Here is an 18,562-nt window from a genome sequence, read left to right as displayed (position 1 = left end):
ATAACACATCATGTTATAAATATACAAAAAGGAACAATCTCACCTCATGTTCTTGTGTTCCTCAAGTGAAAAGAACGGGGATCCTTATAGCTGGTGTTCTATATTATGGGGGAGGTACCTTCTATTTGTATCCATACATTACCCCAAACCAAGTCACCAGTCAAGATCCATACTGTCACCCCAAAATTCCCTCTTCCCAACACGTTTCGTTTTAAATACTCATCAGGGGAAGTTGTGGTAGAAAGTAACAGCGGCTATCCATTTATAATGTCCTTTAGGAGCCCATTAAACAAATAGGGGGAAAGGCGGCTGTTACTTTCTACCACAACTTCCCCTGATGAGTATTGAAAACGAAACGCCTTGGGAAGAGGGAATTTTGGGGTGACGGTATGGATCTTGACTGGTGACTTGGTTTAGGGTAATGTATGGATACAAATAGAAGGTACCTCCCCCATAATATAGAACACCAGCTATAAAGATCCCCGTTCTTTTCACTTGAGGAACAAAAGAACATGGTGAGATTGTTCCTTTTTGTATATTTATAACATGATGTGTTATTTTTTGTCTGCAAAAGATCGGTTAAATGTTATTGCTTTTCCATAGTAGCATCATTGGGAACATGTGCCTCCCTGACAACCATACTTTTGGTACTCCTTGTATTTGATTCAACGTGGATTAATCTATTCGTTTGGGTTAGTCACATGTAATAATATTATAGATTTATCCTTTTAATTCATGCTAGCATGTAATTTGGTGTTCAATCAGTGTATTTCAAAAAATTGTCCTAGGTGTTTTGTAACACCAGTTTAAATATTAATATTAAAAGTTAAATTTTAACTACCGGTATTTGGTCCCGCCCTGCTTCTGCCTTGAGAAAGGACTGTTTTGTTATTGAATATTTTCTTTTGGGCTAAAGAAAAACTGCTTTGTTTATTTCTGAAGATTATGAGAGACAATAAACCTAAAACTGCTTGCAGCAGAACCAAGTGTCTATGTGGACCATATACCCCTACTCCACATATTGGAAAAGTACATACACAATTTTTCATACTTAGGATATTAGGATGTCAGATAGCTGTCTTTCAGTTGCAATTATGTGGAACACTCTCATATTTGGAAAATTTAGATATTTCCGGACTTTGCAAATAGATCCTTTCTCACTACCTTGTTTATAGCCAGGATATGTACTGCAGAATTCTGCCATGTGTCTACATTATTTGATTGGATAATTGCATCTGTTGCAAACCTGCCATATAAAAGTGTATTTATTATCATCATAAATGCCCTGACAAGTTACTTAAAACCTGGCCACGAGCCACAACGGGAGCTGCCTAGAAGTTAAATACTGTACCCTGTACCTCTATCACCTGACACGCCTCGTAACGGAATGCCTGCTACTCACATACCACTGTGCTCATCCTCCTTTCTGATAAATCTCTCATATTTTATCCTGTAATGCTGTACCTCAGTCCTTATACTTTAGTTTATTAGCATTATTTTGTGATCTCTATAGGCTTCATGATCAATGGAACCTAGCAATAGAATCTGTTGTGTAAAAGCCAGAATCCAGTAGTGACTTCTCTGTTTCTTAATACTAAGGATGTAGAGAGCAGTTAGGCTATGTTCAGTCTGGATGACAGAACAACAATCCTCAGTGCACCACAATACAATGCAAAACACATTTACACCTTGTAGAAAATATTTTGAGGATTTTATTGCTCACTGAGGTGTTCTACCACATGCTGTATTCTGCAGCAGTTACCAATGGTGAAATCCACAGTCAGTTATGTCCCATATGAGGGGTTTCTTAAACAGTGAGGAGCCAGAAGAACATGGCGTCTGATTTCTCTTACTCTTGTGCTGAGAAGAAGCACTTCTCCTTCATTTTAATGGTGTTTATTCCTTTTGGCAGAACAGGGTTTAATCGACCATGTTGGAAAACTCAGAGCTCTCAGCTGAGCTCAGTTAGCCATTCCCGTTCCCTTTATAATTTGGCTCCTGATTCGAATCAATGTTAGAGCTAGCATTTGCTGCATGGCTTAGGAGGAGAGGAGTGCTGGAGGAAGTATCTGTCACTGTTGCGTGGTTTGTAAGTGTGGTAATTCCCTTCCCTCCTCTACTTTTGTTTATTCCCCTTCCTCCACTCCAAGGTGCATTCCTCTGTTATACTTGAGTGGATATTTTATATGCCTGGTGTTTTCTGTTACCCTCGTTTGTGTTGCCTTGTTTATTTTGCTGGTGTACTGCGGTGCATGGTAGCGCCCCTCTTCCATGGGTGGGGGAAGAGAACAGATGGAGGGCTAACTCAGAAGATAAGGCAAGGGTGGAGGCCCCGGCATCTTTACCTTCAGAAGTATCCCAGCGAATAGGGCGAGGTAGGGAGCCCCCTAGAGTCAGGGAAAGGGAAGGAACCCCTGGTCCCGGGTCACCCGACAGCTGTATCATCACAATGTATAGGTCCTCCATCCTCATACATATATGCCCCATACTGGTATACATGACCTCCATCCTGGTATGTATGTTCACCATCATGGGCCTCATCATGTTACATATGTTCCCCATTCTGGTATATATGTTCCCCATCTTGGTATATATGTTCCCCATCCTAGTATATCTGTCTTGTTAAAAAATCATACCAAGAATAATTTCAGAACTTTTTCCAACTTTAATGTTACCCATAATCTGAACAAAAGAAACAATATCTGTACCACTGGATAGTGGGGTAGGACCCAATACGGTGGATGTTTGGTTTGCTCAGATTCATGGTCTCTCCTGTTGTAATTTTTACAAAAATAATTGCCTAGGTACTATTATCTCTAATGTCTCCACTAAAAATATTCCATCTTTTCTGTCTGATTTAGGAGGTGTTCTCTAAAAAGGTGTGTCAATAAATGCCTCCACATTGTGTGCATGATTGTCCTGTGAACTTGCTTACGGGTGCAAAGTTGCCCAAGACCAGATTATACAATCTGTCAGGTCTTGCCAAGGGACATATTACACCCTCATCTCCGCCTGTAGTGGCGGGATTCTTCTTCATTAAGAAGAAAGATGGGGCATGCGCCCCTGTTTACACTTTTGTGAGTTAAATTGGATTACTATCTTGGATCCATATCCCCTCCCACTCATTCCTGATTTGTTCAATCAGATTATTGGGGCAAAATGGTTCTTTAAATTGGATCTCAGTGGAGCACATAATCTAATTAGGATTAAGGAGGAGGGTGAGTGGAAGATGGCTTTTAACACACCAGAAGGGCATTATGAAAATCTTCTCATAACATGCCTTTTGGTTTGACTAATGCTCCTGCTGTGGGCCAACATTTCGTTAATGACATCTTCCATCACCTCATGGGTAGATTTGCAGTAGTATATCTTGATGATATTTTTTTCTCAAGACTCAGCAGGTACATATCAGACAGGTGTTACATGTTCTACAGGATAATAAGCTGTATGTGAAATTGGAGAAGTATTCTTAGGTTTCCTAGTGTCAGCCACAAGTTTCTGCATGGATCCTGATAAGTCTGTGCAGTTCTGGAATGGGACCTCCCAGAAAATCTGAAAGCATTACTAGAACGCTTTTTGTGGTTTGTAAACTATTATCGGAAATGTATCTGAAACTTCTCATCTATTGTCAAGCTCCTCACTGACATGACCATGAAAGATACGGACTTCTCGCCGTGGTCTGGCTGCGCTCGGCAGGCATTTTCTTCTTTGAAGAGGTGTTTTTCCACTGGGCCGGTACTCGGCCAACCTGATGCTTAAGAAGCATTTATTGTTGAGGTTGATGCTTCTGAGGTGGAGGTCGGGGTTGTTTTGTCTCAAGGATCATTCCCTGGTAAGTGGCATCCATGTGCCTTGTTCTTCAAAAAAGTTGTCATCGTCCGAAATAAACTAAGATGTAGGCAATAAGGAACTTTTTGCCATTAAATTGCTGTTTGAGGAGTGGCATTATTTTTTGAAGGGGCCAGTTCACCCTGTCACAGTCATCAATGATCACAAAAACTTGATGTACCTTGAATCTGCTAAATGTCTTAACACCAGGCAAGCTAAATGGTCTTTGGTTTTCACCAGGTTAAATTTTGTGGTCACTTACCATCCTGAGATTAAGAACATCAAAACGGATGCTTTGTCTTGGAGTTTCCCTGGGGGGGTGTACTGATGATGTTGTCCCTATTTTACAGGAAGTGGTCGTGTTCACAGTGTATTGTGAACTTGAGGGGGAGATATTGAAGGCTCAGAGGGACGCCCCTGCTGTTCATTCACGGAAATTGTTTGTACCTGTACATCTGCACCTCAAAATTTTAGAAGCACATCGTAACTCGGCTCTGACTGATCACCCAGGTAGTAAGGTGACCTTAGACCTCCTTTCTCGTTGTTTTTGGTGGCCAAGGATGCAGTTGAATTTGTGTCCGTGCACGTTCCGAGACTCCACATACATGTCAGTCTGGAGTTCTTTTACCATTATCTATTCCTGGACTCATTTATCCATGGATTTCATTATGGATCTTCCTTTGTCCTCTGGTAAAACAGTTATCTTAGTTACGGTGGATAGGATTAGTAAAATGGCACACTTTATTGCTTTACCTGCTCTCCCTAACGCCAAGACATGCCAAGGGGAGGAACAATTTTCTTCTTCACTCTCATCTGTGTGGGAAGGGGTTCAGAACAATTTAAAGATCATGAGAAAAAACGATTGTCAGGTCCGGGCCTGGGGGCGAATGATTTAGACTGGCTGTCCACTAAAAATATTAAACTGAAAGTTCCTTTTGGAAATTAGGTCTTAGGTTTATTTGTCCTTATAAGCTAGTCACCACAATCAACCCTGTCGCTTTTCATCTCAAGCTTTCTGCGACTCTCAAGATCCATAATGTTTTCCAAAAAGTGTTTGCTCAAAAAATATGTTGCGTCTGTTGAACTGTCACCTTTACCACCACCACCACTGGTTATTATTATTGATGGCAATTTAGAATTTCATGTCACGAAAATCATTGATTCCCATATGGTTCAACGCTCTGTACAGTACCTGGAACTTTAGAAGAGGTATGGTCCTGAGGAGAGGATGTGAGTGTCGGCATCTGAGGATAATGCCGGTAGGTTGATATGGTCCTTTCAATTGGCTGATCTGGATAAACTAGGCCCCGAGAGTCCTGTAGCCCCTTGTAGAAGGGAGAGTACTGTCACAAGTGTGTCTCGTCCTCCTGGAGAACTGGGGCTAGAAAATCATTACGTATTGTGAATTGCAGGTCTTCCATTTACACTGCCTTGCGAAAGTATTTGGCCCCCTTGAACTTTTCAACCTTTTCCCACATATCATGCTTCAAACATAAAGATACCAAATGTAAATTTTTGATGAAAAAGCAACAACAAGTGGAACACAATTGTGAAGTTGAGCGACATTTATTGGTTATTTTAAATTTTTGTGGAAATTCAGAAACTGAAAAGTGGGGGGTGCAATATTATTCGGCCTCTTTAACTAAATACCAATAAAGATTGGACTCTCTTAATATAAGGCACAGCCACGAGGTCTAGCATGGTCTATGTTAACATGGTCTAGCACAAACAATCAGGGGGACTATCACATCTGGTATTAAAGATGAGGCCGGGAAAACAATATCCATTTAAAGTAGGAGGCCAGAGAGCAGAGCTCATCAATAGAGAAAGCGATAAAAAAGCCTAAAACAGAGTGTGATATTGTAGTGCAGCACTGAAGAAATTAGGAAATGAGAGTGGTAGTCAGAGGGGTAACAATGGCGGTCGCAGAGGTTGCAAATGCAATCAGTAATGTACCGGTGAGGGGTCCGTCAACACCTGCGCAAACTTCAACGGGATGTGTGTCCTCGAAAATACAATCAGCTGAAGTGTTTTGCAGCGCAGAGACTTGCCAGGTCAATACGCTTCAATATACCATACCGACCAATCAGGGGCCAGCAGCTGATGTCGGAATACACAAGACTGGGGGCGCATGACAATGACATAATTTCTCCCACCACTTGCATGCTGTAGTCAGCTGCAGGCTTCAGAAGTAAGAAAAACACAGTAGTGACACCAAACTCTAATTGTCAATATAAGGTTGAATATGAAATGGGGTGCACAATATCAAACCGCTGGCAGCCTGGGGTCATTCCCTCTATTTATCATTGTAAGTAATTGACATTTTTCTAAATTCATTGGCACATTGCACTTTGTTTGGCCTCCTGGCAATTTCCCTTTTATATTGGCACATTGCACTTTTTTGGCCTTCCGGCCATTTTCTTATATTTCATGAGTTTTTGGTGGTAATTGGATTGTTGCACATAGCACCTTATATATTTTTTTACGTGGCCACCTTGAGATTTGTGAGGGAATTAATTGCTGTTTTTTATGATATTCCTATCACTGACACATATTTTTATTATTTTTTATTATATAATTTTTCCCCTTTTTTTCTAATCTCTTTTAGTATGTACACTGGGATCAATTGCCATATGTATTTGTATAGTATTTGGCTTGCCCTATGATCTTGCGGTTTTTAATGTGCACAATTTCTTGTAAATTACTAATATATGTATTTTAATTAATTTTTATTTTATTTTTATCAATAAATGGTTGTCACTATTGCTATCTATTAATAAACTAAATAATTTAATATTCCCTGTCTTGTTCTCATTGGTTCGGGTCCTTGTGTTGGGAACTTGATCTTAGGCTTCAGAAGTGGACGCTGTGCAGCGGTTGAGTGGATGGAAGGTGAGTAAAATCGTTTATTTTTTCTATACATTACAAAACAATGGCAGAAATGGGAACATATACTGGGATTTGGAATATATAATATATACCAGAATAATGGACATATATACCAGGACGGGGAATATATATACCAGGATGGGGCAGAGGATAAGGGACATATATACCAGGATGGGGGATATATATACCAGGATGGGGCCCAGCATAAAAGACATATATACTAAGATGGGGAACATATATGGGAGGATGGAGAACATATATACCAGGATAGGGAACATTAATAACAAGATGAGGCCCAGGATGGTGAACATATATACCAGGATGGACGTCATGTATACCAGGATGGGCACAGGATGGGGAATTGTCTTTGAACTTTTTGCAAGTTTTTACTAGACCAATTTAGATAATGTACACCACACAACCATACACAATAATGTCTCATACACTGTAGTACATAAGTACTGAAATGCATGAGACAAGTAATCAAAATGAAAAATATTCAAGTCCCACAGTGGCACTGGGTAAAAACATAAAAAATGTATAAAAACCCCTCAAAAAGTGCAAAAAAAATCACAACGTTGTGTGACACTTAAAAGTAGCTGTTGTGTAAAAACAAGAGTACGTAACAAAAAAGTACACATAAAATGTATTTCCATGTCCAGAGCGACTTCAACTATAAAACTGTCAATGTAAACAAAAATAAAAACATGTAGAAAATTTAGCTTTTTCATCAAACTGACGCATAACAATAGGAATAAAAATGAATAAAATGTTGAAGGGAAAACAATGGCTTCAATGAGAACATCATCACGTCCCGCTCTCCTACAGTTTTGTCAGCGAAAAAATTAAAAAGCTAGAGCTCTCAAAATACGGTGATGAAAAAACAAATAAATGTTTGTGAAATATTGTTTTTGATGTGCAAAATTGGCAAAGGAAAAAAAAAACTACCGTATATAAATCTGTCATCAATTTTACTGCATGGTGAACTGTGTAAAAAAATAACAATAACTGAATTGCAAGTTTTTGTTCATTCTGCAACAAAAAATAAAGAAATAAAAAGGCAATTAAAAATGTTATGCTGTCGTGCAACCTAAAATGGTACCAATGAAAGCTTCGTCTTGTCCTGCAAAAAATCAGTCCTCATATAACTTTGTTATAGGTCTCAGAATATTACGATAACATAAATTTATTTTTTAAGTAATTTTTAGTGTGTAGCAGTAGCAAAAGATAAAATAGCATAATATAATAAAATCTGGTATCGATGTAATTGCACTAACCCGAAGTATAATGCTTTCTAAACCTTTATCCCACACGGTGGATGGAGAAAAGAAAAAAATATTGAACTGCTGTTTATTTGTTCATGATCGCATTTATCCTGTGTACTACAGGGTGGGCCATTAATATGGATACACGTAAATAAAAAGGGAATGGTTGGTGATATCAACTTCCTGTTTGTGGCACATTAGTATATGGGAGGGGGAAAACTTTTTAAGATGGGTGAGGACCATGGCGGCCATTTTGAAGTCGGCCATTTTGGATCCAACTTTATTTCTTTCAATGAGAATAGGGTCATGTGACACATCAAACTTATTGAAAATTTCACAAGAAAAACAATGGTGTGCTTGGTTTTAACGTAACTTTATTCTTTCATGAGTTATTTACAAGTTTATGACCACTTATAAAATGTGTTCAAAGTGTGTTGAATTGTCAATGCAACCCTCTTCTCCCACTTTTGACACACTGATAGCAACACCGCAGAAGAAATGCTAGCACAGGCTTCCAGTATCTGTTGTTTTCTGAAAATATTGAGAAAAATTCCCACGCTAGAGTTCATATGAGTTTATGCCACCAGGAGACGCAGCTTCTATAATGGCAACGAAGCTGCATTCCACTAATTCCCCAGTTTTTACAGCCAGGGGCGGCTGCATTAGTAGGCTCCTGGTTGTAAATTTATTTAACCCCTTCAGATGGATTTACATGGTGGGACATGACTGTACGGCGGACAGGTATGGGATAGTGTTGCTTTTTTATTTTCCTTTTTTCAGAAGACAAGGGTCGTCAGTTGGATTAAGCATACAATAAAGATATTAAAACCCCATGTGTTTATTTATTTCAATAAAATACTTTATTCTTAATGTGTTTTTTTTAACCCTTTATTAATATTGGATTAATAATGGATAGGTGTCTTATTGACTTTTCTCCATTATTAACCTGGCTTAATATCACCTTACAATAGCAAGGTGACATTAACTCCTTATTACCCCATATCCCACCGCTACAGGGGAGTGGGAAGAGAGTGGCTAAGTGCCAGAATAGGCGCATCTTACAGATGTGCCTTTTCTGGGGTGGCTGGGGGCAGATGTTTTTAGCCAGGGGGGGGCCAATAACCATGGTCCCTCTCTAGGCTATTAATATCTGCCTTCAGTCACTGGCTTTCCCACTCTGGCGGAGAAAATTGCAAATTACTGTATGTAAACCATGTCTCATATCCTGTTGGGTTTGATAAGGAGATAGCAAAAGCCAGGAATTTAATTAGCGGCTTTTCTGCTATCTAGCTCTGTGTGAAATATAAATATATATATGTATATGTGTCTCACTGACATATACTGTATATATATATATATATATATATATATATATATATATATATATATATATATAGACTGTATATATGTTTTCACGAATATTTGAGCCCATGGATCCATTCTATGACCATTTTGCAAGCCGGTAAGAAAATCTCGCCATACGGATGCCATATGGATGACACACGGATAATTTTTGAAGAAAAAATCGCATCCTCGCATTGAATACGGATCACTGTTCAGGAACTATTCTGCGTATTTTGGCTGTAAAAAACAGACCATATTTTGATACGTTAGGTCTGACCCCGGCCTGAAAATAATACTGGCCATAATAACTAACTTTCACTGTGGAGTGCAGAAAGTGAACTAATAGGGCCCTTGTTAGTGCTGGCTAACATGGCAAGTTATATGTTGCAAATCTTGTGGGATGACAGGTGTATCATTTGCATCATTTGCATCATTTGCAACAAAAGTGATGCCTATTGGATTGTCATGCTTTTAGAAACTCTCTAAAAAAGCAAAACGGATTTTTTACCTGCCTCCGAAAAGGAGTCAAAATTGGTATATTACCAGGATAAGTTGTGTTCCCTGCTCTGCAAAGAGTCTGTCAAGCAGATGTCTGCCGTTCACGCAAATAAAAAAAAATCACATTTTTCCTGCAAAAATATTTTTTAGCTCCAAATTTGGAATTTTCACAAGGGTAACAGGAGAAAATGGACCCTAAATTTGTTGTGCGACTTCTCCTGAGCTTACCAATACCCCATATGTCATCGAAAACTACTTTTGAGACACAGTGCAAAGCAAAGCGAAGAAACGCCATACTATAGTGCAGATTTTGCTGCAGTTGTTTGAGGGTGCTATGTTACAATGGCAGAGCCCCTGAGGTGACCCCATTTTACAAACTAAACCTCTCAATTAATTCATCTAGGGGTGCAGTGATCATATTGACACCACAGGTGTGTCAGACTTTTATACCATTGGGCAGCAGTGAGGATAAAATAATTTACATTTTTACCACCAAGATTGTGTGTTACCCCAAGTTTTACATTTTCAAAAGGGTAAAAATGTCAACAAAATTCGCCCCACAATTTCTACTGAATGTAGAAATACCCCATATGTGGCTTTACAGTACTACTTAGCCATACAACGAGACTTGAGAGGGAAGGAACGCTATTTGCCTCCTGGAGCGCAGATTTTCCCAGAATAGTTTGCAGATTCCATATAAAGAACCCCTAAGTGATAGAAAAGCAAAATCCCCTCTCAAGTGACCCCATTTCAGAAATTATAACCCTTTGAGAATTTATCTACAGATGTAGTGACGATTTTGACTCCATGGGTGTCTTCCATGGGCGGACTACAGAAATGCCAAACATGTGGGTTCTAAATGTGGTTTAGGAACACTGGGACTCAGAATGGGGGGGGGGGGGCATTTGGATTAGGGAGTGGAAAATTTGCTGAATTTCTTTTGGGGAGCGTGAAGCCATTTCGCTTTTCCTGAGCCGTTGTGCTACCAGTGACGTGGAAACCCCCTATATTTCTGTTAACAAATGACAGATCTGAGTGAGTCCTTGCTTTTTTGTCGATGCAGTTAAAGCTTCAATTGGGAACATTTTACATAACATTTATGATCACCTTTATCCAGCGCTCTACGCTGAGCACTTACATCGGGGTTTCCATCTAAATCTCCGAGTGACATGACAGGTGAAACCATGGATGGATCCATTTACTATAATGAGGCAGCAGAGTTACTCTGGACTCCATCTGGCCTCTGTTCAGCAGTGTCCAGAAGTGTTGTGAATTCCGCTCTTGGGCTCCCTCCAGTGGTTGTAAGTGGCATTTTTGCGAGTTCTGCTCTTGGGCTCCCTCCGGTGGTTTTAAGTGGTACTGCTGCTCCTTGGATTTAGTAGTCAGCAGCTGCTTCCACTGATTGTCTTTCTGGCTCGACTATTTAGCCTGGTTCTATCCTTCAGCCTGTGCCAGTTGTCAATGGTTCCTGGTTGGATTCACATCGATGCTTGGATTTCCCTGATATTTTGACCAGTTCAGCAAAGATAAGTCCTTGCTTTGTTCTTTTGCAGTCCACTTGTTGTGGACTTAATCTTTCTGCACTTTCTATGTTTTTTCTAGTCCAGCTTGTCAGTATGGATTTATTCAGTTAAGCTGGAAGCTCTGGGAAGCAGATTTACCCTCCACACCTTTAGTCAGGTGTGGAGATTTTTGTAAACTCTGTGGTAGATTTTTCTAGTTTTTAATACTGACCGCACAGTATTCTTTCCTGTTCTATTTATCTAGTTAGACTGGCCTCCTTTGCTACATCCTGGTTTCATTCTGCGTATGTCATTTCCCTCTCCACTCACAGTCAATATTTGTGGGGGGCTGTCCTATCCTTTGGGGATTTTCTCTGAGGCAAGATAGCATTCCTGTTTCTATCTTTAGGGGTAGTTAGTCCTCCGGCTGTGACGAGGTGTCTAGGGAGTGACAGGAACATCCCACAGCTACTTCTAGTGTTGTGTTAAGCTCAGGAACTGCGGTCAGTACAGGTACCACCTCTTCCAGAGCACGTCCCATGTTGCTCCTAAACCACCAGTTCATAACACAGAAGTGCACAAAACTGTGGCCGAAGGCACTTTTATGCAATCCTAAAAGCACGGACACCACCAGATCACCGGTCCTATGGAGTCCACAGTGCATCCATCTGCCTCATTATAGGAAATCTTTTACTGGGGGTTCTGTCTGAATCACATATTTCAGAGATTTACACGGATACCCCGGTGTAAGTGCTCAGCGTAGAGTGCAGGATAAATGTGCACCGAGCCTTACTGCAATCTTTTGGAGTCAGAATGAAAAAATCAACAGCATGTGAAGAATTGGTTTTATTTACTTTTTACGCTGTTCCTCTTGCGGTATAAATTATTAGGTGACTTTATTCTTCGGGTCGGAGCAATTACAGCGATACCAGATTTATAGTGGGTTTTTATGTTTGGCTGCTGTCACACACTAAAAGACGCTTTTTATTGCGAAAACTATTTTTTGCATCACCATATTTTGAGAGCTATAATTTTTTCATATTTCAGTTGACAGAGTCATGTGATGGCTTGTTTTTTTGCGGGATGAGCTGTTTTTATTTTTACCATTTTCGGACACATGACTTTTTGTTGATCTTTTTCTATTCCGATTTTTGGGAGACATAATGAACAAAAACAAGCAACTCAGGAACTGCTTTCTGTTTTTTTTTATACTGTTCCGCATCAGAGGGGTTAAATGCCATTGCTGCAGGGTGTCAGCTCTCACACAGAGCTGACACCCGCACCCGATCACTGCGGCACTCAGCGTGAGGCCACGCGATCGTGCCGTCATACATACACTGCTGTTTGTGGGAACACAGCTCCCGCAGAGTAGCATATGTACGGCGCATGTCAAAAAGGGGTTAAATAATGTTAACCTATTCTCATATATGCACGTCAATGTCAGGTTGCAAGTGTATAGACAGGGCTCAAGAGTTGAGCCTGCTCCAGAATTTTTGAAAGGGTAAGCTATGATGGGGGGGGGGCCCTATCCCATCTGCAGAGTGCTGCATAACTTGGCAAAGGTGATACCTAAGGATGTAGGCGATCATATAACACTCGGGAGTGTGCGGCTGCATGTATTTCTATACAGCTGAAGGCTCCGCTCCTGAGTGCCGGCGGCAGTGCCGGGTATTGATGCACGAGTTTCTCGCATTGCACACGCAATTGTCACCCTGGCCTAAATGTCAGCTCAGGGGACAAATAATAAGACACACAGAGCCATATCCCAAAAATTTAAAACGTTACTGGTCCTAGAAATTGGCGACACAAGCAAAATGTTTATTTTTTGAAAATGTTTTAATTTTTTTCATTGTTAAAATAAAAAAAAATCAATACATGTTTGGTATCAGTGTACTCGTACTGACCTGGAGAATGATATTGCCACATCAGTTTTTCCATATGGTGAACAAGGTAAATAAAAAAACACCCCGAAATTGTGGAATTGCATTTGTGTTTTGCAATTTCAACGCACTAGGATTTTTTTGTACCTGCTTTTCGGTGCATCACATGATAAAATGAATGGTGTCATTCAAATGTACAAATTGTCCCACAAAAACAAGCCCTCATTTGGTTATGTGGATGGAAAAATAAAAAAAGCTATGGCTCTTGGAAGGGGAGGAATAAAATGAACCCTACCCCTCCCCTGAAAATAGCCTGGTCATGAAAGTGTTAAGTACAAAAATCTGTGTAATTCTACTTTCATTGTGCAGTTAATGACTAATTAATAAGTCATTAATTAATTGAAAGATCATGTGACACGTGTCACAGCCCCCGGGGAGAGAGTGAGTGCTGACACCGTTGGAATGGCGCCGTCACGTGAGGTGAGTATAGGCTTTATTATTTTATCGGGCCTGAACATTTGGTTGTACTAGTAGTGAGCAACCCCTTTAAGAGAAGAAAGCTGAGCTCTGATAAGATTGCTCTGGGACTCAGATTGCATGTGTGTGTTTGGTCCAGGGCAACCAATCAGATTGCAGGTTTTATAGACAATTAGATGTTTCTAAAAATGAAAGCAACAGCCTGATTGGTTGCTAAGGGCACCTTTCTCCCTTTGCTTGGTGACTGATAAAGAAACAAGTCACCCTGCTTTGTTAGTGCTTCCCTTTCACAATAATGGCGGGCTAATAACGACTGCCCTGCTCTAGAGTCATTATATGGGTGCTACACATGAGAATCCATGGCAGTCGGTGCCAAACTGCAGCTGACGACACAAAACACAGGCGAGGAGTGCACTGCAATGAGCAGCCTCCCTCCTCCCCAGTCATGGGGCTGGTCATGTGATCCTGACATCAGTACAGGTCCTTGTGCCTGGTGGGAGCAGCATCCTCCATGAGCGGAGTCCTGGAGGCCTGTGTGGTGCTGCAGAGCTGCTGCCTGGGCCTTGTGTATGTGTATACAGTGTGTAGCACATGCTTTATATACAGCACTCAGCCGTTATATAGTCATGGTCACATCATCCATTATATAAGTCTGTCTTAGCCCTAATTTTTCACATTATTTTATTTATATAGCGTCAACATATTCCGCAGCGCTGCTACCCTCTCTCCATCCGCATTGGGGGCTCACAATCTAAAGTTTGGACTGACCTTTTGTGTATTTTATTTGCTCGTGAGAGATAAAGCCCAGAAACCTGCACTTATCAGGGTGAGGATGGAAAAAATCCCACCTGTCTGGCCTGAAAGGGGTCCGGCTCTGTCATAACGTATCCGTAGGTTCATGTATGAGCGGCTCAATACATAGGAACCATTACTAAAATGGATGGAAAGTGCTCCTAAATAATAGGAATTAATAATAATAATCGTCTCCTAAAAATGATTGTGTTATGCCTGTTTCACCATCGGTTACTCCTTTCTACTAATATTATTACAATCCCGGTGTAGTTACTGTTGTAGACTGTGTTATTTATGTGTTCTTCTGTATGTTTGTAAATATATATATATATATATATATATATATATATATATATATATATATATAATTATGTGATATGATAATATTTGTAGACTTTTTTTCATGTGTTTCTCTGTGTATATATTGAGGGATACGATAATATTTTTATACAGTGCCGTCATATTCTGCCGCACTGTACAAATAGGTCTGCTAAAAATAATTTATGTGATACAACTGCTTCTTTGTTACTTATTTATATTAATAATATTACAATCCAACAGTAGTGACTATATACTTGCAGGAAGCTTTATTATTATTATTATTTTTTTTTTTTTTATTATTATGATAATATTTGTATACAGCGCCATCATGTTCTGCAGCGGTATTTTGTAAAAATAAATAAATAACTACCTGCGGCAAATGTTGGTAGTTGTAGTACGCGCGTTATCTGCTGAGACGCTGTGATAGGTTTGCGTGAATAACATTTTTCTTTTTTTTTTTTTTTTTGTTTCCTTCAGAGTGGACCGGCGAGCGACGCGTTAAATGGCAATGTCATCTCGCCAAGGAATCCAAGCTGAAGATTGCCTGGAGTCCATGCTGCCAGAGCTGACCTATATAGGTAGGTGTAGGTAGCAGGGAGCCTTTGTGTGGGATGCTGGGCTGGGGATGTGCCTCAGCATCCTTAATATCCACAGACACTTCTGAGGCCAGCCAGGAGAGGACAGAGCGCTGGATCACCGAGAGCGCAGCCACAAGAGAGCCAGTGTGAGCAGCAGGCAGGGGGATTATTAGGAAACAAAAGAGAGAGGAGGAGGAGGAGAGAAAGCAAGGAAACAAGTCAGAGGCTGCAATCAGCACCACTCTTCCCTCGCACACATACACATCTTGCACTCGCTCCTTTCTTTCCTCCTCAGCCCTTCTTCATCCCCTTTTCCTCCACACACCCCTTCCCTCCCCATCACTCTGCACCCTCCCCTCTTCTCTGTGTTTCTCAGTCCCAGCCATCTTGCTTTATTTTCTGCTTGCTACCTCTCCGCTTCCCTCCCTCCTTTATCTTTCTCTCATTCCCCAATCCTTCTCTATCACCCCCTTCTCCTTCTCCCTGCACACTTTCCTCGCCACCCCCACCGTTCTGCACTCCTCCCCCTCTTTTCTCTCTCTCTCTCTCTTTCTCTCTCTCTCCCTCTCTCCATCCCTTTCCTCCCCCTCCTGGCTTCTCTTTTATTTATTTATTTTGTGTTGCTCTTCTCTGTCTCCGTTTCCCCTCTCCCTTGTATTGCTGTGTCTGTATATTTTGGAGGTGCACCAGGGGGCTCCCCCTTTGCAGTGCTTGCAGTGCAGGTAGTGGGGTTCCCCCACTCACTCCCCTCCTTCCCCAGCCTGTGCTCCCCTTGTGTCCCCCTGTGCTCTCAGCTTGCTGCAGCCCACAAACATGATGGCGGCAGCTCCCATCCAGCAAAACGGGACCCACAGCGGGGTCCCTATAGACCTAGACCCCCCAGACTCTAGGAAAAGACCCCTGGAAGCCCCTCCGGAGGCTGGCAGCACGAAGAGGACCAACACAGGAGGTGAGTGCACCAGCTGCAGTTCTACAAGGGGGTGGACTATAGCTATTGAGGCAGATTCTCGCTTCTTCTGGCCTTGACTGTCCCCCCATCATAATGTAGGTTTGCGATATATGTCGGGGGTCCTCACGCAGGCGCGTCTATTATAATCTGTGGTCAAAATGGCGTCTTCTTCTATTAGTATTATTGTGGTTTTTATATATTTGTTTGACATCTCCAACCTGTACTCTCCGCTCGTTTCAATAGACTTGGTGTTAAGACGCTGCATGCATACGCCCCTTCTGTGTTTTTTGGGGTTCAGAGAAAGATTGTCAGTGGTCGCTTTTCTTGAGATGCATGTCGTGGGAAACTGGTTTATGGGTTTAAGAGGGAATCACCCCGCTGCTGACGGACGGGGTCCAAACACCGCAATCTCTCACTCTCCTCCAGAAGCGAAGAGGTTAATTCTCAGTGCTGGAAGATGCATGGAGGAGGCAGGGACCAGACCAGTCAGCTGCACATCAGTGGCTGCACCTCTCGGTCCCCTCTCATTGTTTCTGGGCATCCTTTTATTTAGCAAGTCAAACCTTCCCTTTCTGGAGTGCCTGGATTTTTTGGAGTAATACTGTGTGCCTTTTTTTTGTATCCCCCCAATCATTAATTGTAAGCTTGGGGGAGGGGGGGAAGAGAGAGAGGCTCAGCTCACAAGAGCTGGGGGGTGCTTCTTCTGCATCCTGGTGATGTGTCCCAGCATCTTCACGTTCATTTCTATTGGAGGCATAACAATGCAACGATGCAGAGGTGAATGCATTTGCTGAGGAATTGCAAGGAAGATCAGTGGGTTTTTTCTTGGCTTGGATGTATGCTCCCATCACAGGAATCACACATGGACCTGCACTTTTATCATAAACTGTACAGGGATATATATTTACTGGAACATGTTGAGGTTATGCAAAGTCAGTGACTTGTTATATATTAAAAAAATATATACCATACCACATTTCCTGTCATTTCATTCAACGAGACAACCTTCCATATTCGCTTTCTATGTTACATATTTTCAGGGGGGGGGGCTTTTTTTTCTGTATTTTTTTATTTTATTTTTATTTTTTTCATTTTGCATTGGGCACATGTGATTCTATCCGATGACCCACGATAACCGTGATTTAAGCCGTAGATCACTTTGAAATAAGGGTGGAGAAAAATCTGCTTAAACTGCTTTAATTAATAAGCTTATAGGAGGATCACGAGAGATTGAAAGAAGCTAAAGAAATACATTGGGATTAGTGTGGAAGTCATTCCACGATACACTGAGGTTTTATTTTTTTTTTCATGGCAACCTCTTAATGCTTACAAATTAAACATGCTGTTCAGAGGTGAGACTTTGGAATAGGTTCGCCCAGAGTTTTCGATTGTCAGATGCTTCGTTTCCACATGTATGTTCATCTTCCATTGCTTCCCATTCTAAAGATCTCACTTTCTTATTTGCAAGCTCGCATCCTTTTGCCATGTATTTCCTTCCCATCACAGGTTAATCTGTAGCTCCGTCTTGGGTATGGGATCCAAAAATGATATATGTACCTATATAGATTTGTATAGATACATATATAGATATATAATATATATGTTATGTAATGTAATGGAAATAATTGCAATGTATTTTTTAAAAAATTTTTGGGGGATTTTTTTTTGCCACCTGAGCTATTAACTTGTATGGTTTTCCCGTTGACACTAGAACTAACTGTTGAATTTTTTTCTTCTCCTTTTTTTTTTTGCATTGCAGAAGACGGACAGTTTTTCCTAAAGGTCCTCATTCCTAGTTATGCAGCTGGATCTATCATAGGAAAGGGTGGGCAGACCATCGTCCAGCTACAGAAAGAGACGGGAGCCACAATCAAGCTGTCCAAATCCAAAGATTTTTATCCAGGTAAGGTCCGGGGCTAGTGACAAGTCTGACGAGGAGCCGTTCAGTGATTGACAGGCAGTTGATATTGCATTTCTCATCCTCGCTTTGTTGGCTGTCGGATAGGTCGTCGTCCCACCAGTTTTATATTTTTCCCACCGCATTTACGAGCATATTTAGTTTTGTGTATGGAAGGAGCAGAATTTGTCACTTAACGCTTCGAGGCTGCTTTTTTTTTATGGGGTTTTTCTAATTTCCTTCGAGCACCACCTCTCTACGTTTAGAGTGCACCACTTTTGACCGATTTAATCTAATTTAGAGAAGGCACCTGCAGTCCTATGTAAAACCATGACTTAAGAC

General features: G+C 41.0%; 1 protein-coding gene across 9 annotated transcripts in view; it reads left to right on the top strand.

Annotated features, from left to right (window-relative positions):
* The first annotated feature begins 14,229 nt into the window (after nucleotides 1-14,229).
* The window catches only part of NOVA1 (NOVA alternative splicing regulator 1), an 81,981-nt gene continuing 77,648 nt past the window's right edge, over nucleotides 14,230-18,562 (top strand). Inside the window, exons 1-3 of one of the 9 annotated variants that reach the window (XM_077260877.1) lie at nucleotides 14,230-14,509; nucleotides 15,274-15,374; nucleotides 18,083-18,226. In XM_077260877.1, the coding sequence (XP_077116992.1) occupies nucleotides 15,299-15,374; nucleotides 18,083-18,226 (220 nt within the window). In that variant the 5' untranslated portion in view covers nucleotides 14,230-14,509; nucleotides 15,274-15,298. Of the gene's footprint in view, nucleotides 14,510-15,273; nucleotides 16,324-16,610; nucleotides 17,256-17,389; nucleotides 17,676-18,082; nucleotides 18,227-18,562 lie in introns of those variants that run through there. The other 8 variants (XM_077260898.1, XM_077260883.1, XM_077260873.1 and 5 more) reach the window with 8 other exon arrangements.

This window comes from Ranitomeya variabilis, chromosome 1 (genome assembly GCF_051348905.1).
Source record: "Ranitomeya variabilis isolate aRanVar5 chromosome 1, aRanVar5.hap1, whole genome shotgun sequence".
Classification (NCBI taxonomy): domain Eukaryota; kingdom Metazoa; phylum Chordata; class Amphibia; order Anura; family Dendrobatidae; genus Ranitomeya; species Ranitomeya variabilis.
This window is presented reverse-complemented; position numbering and strand designations above follow the sequence as displayed.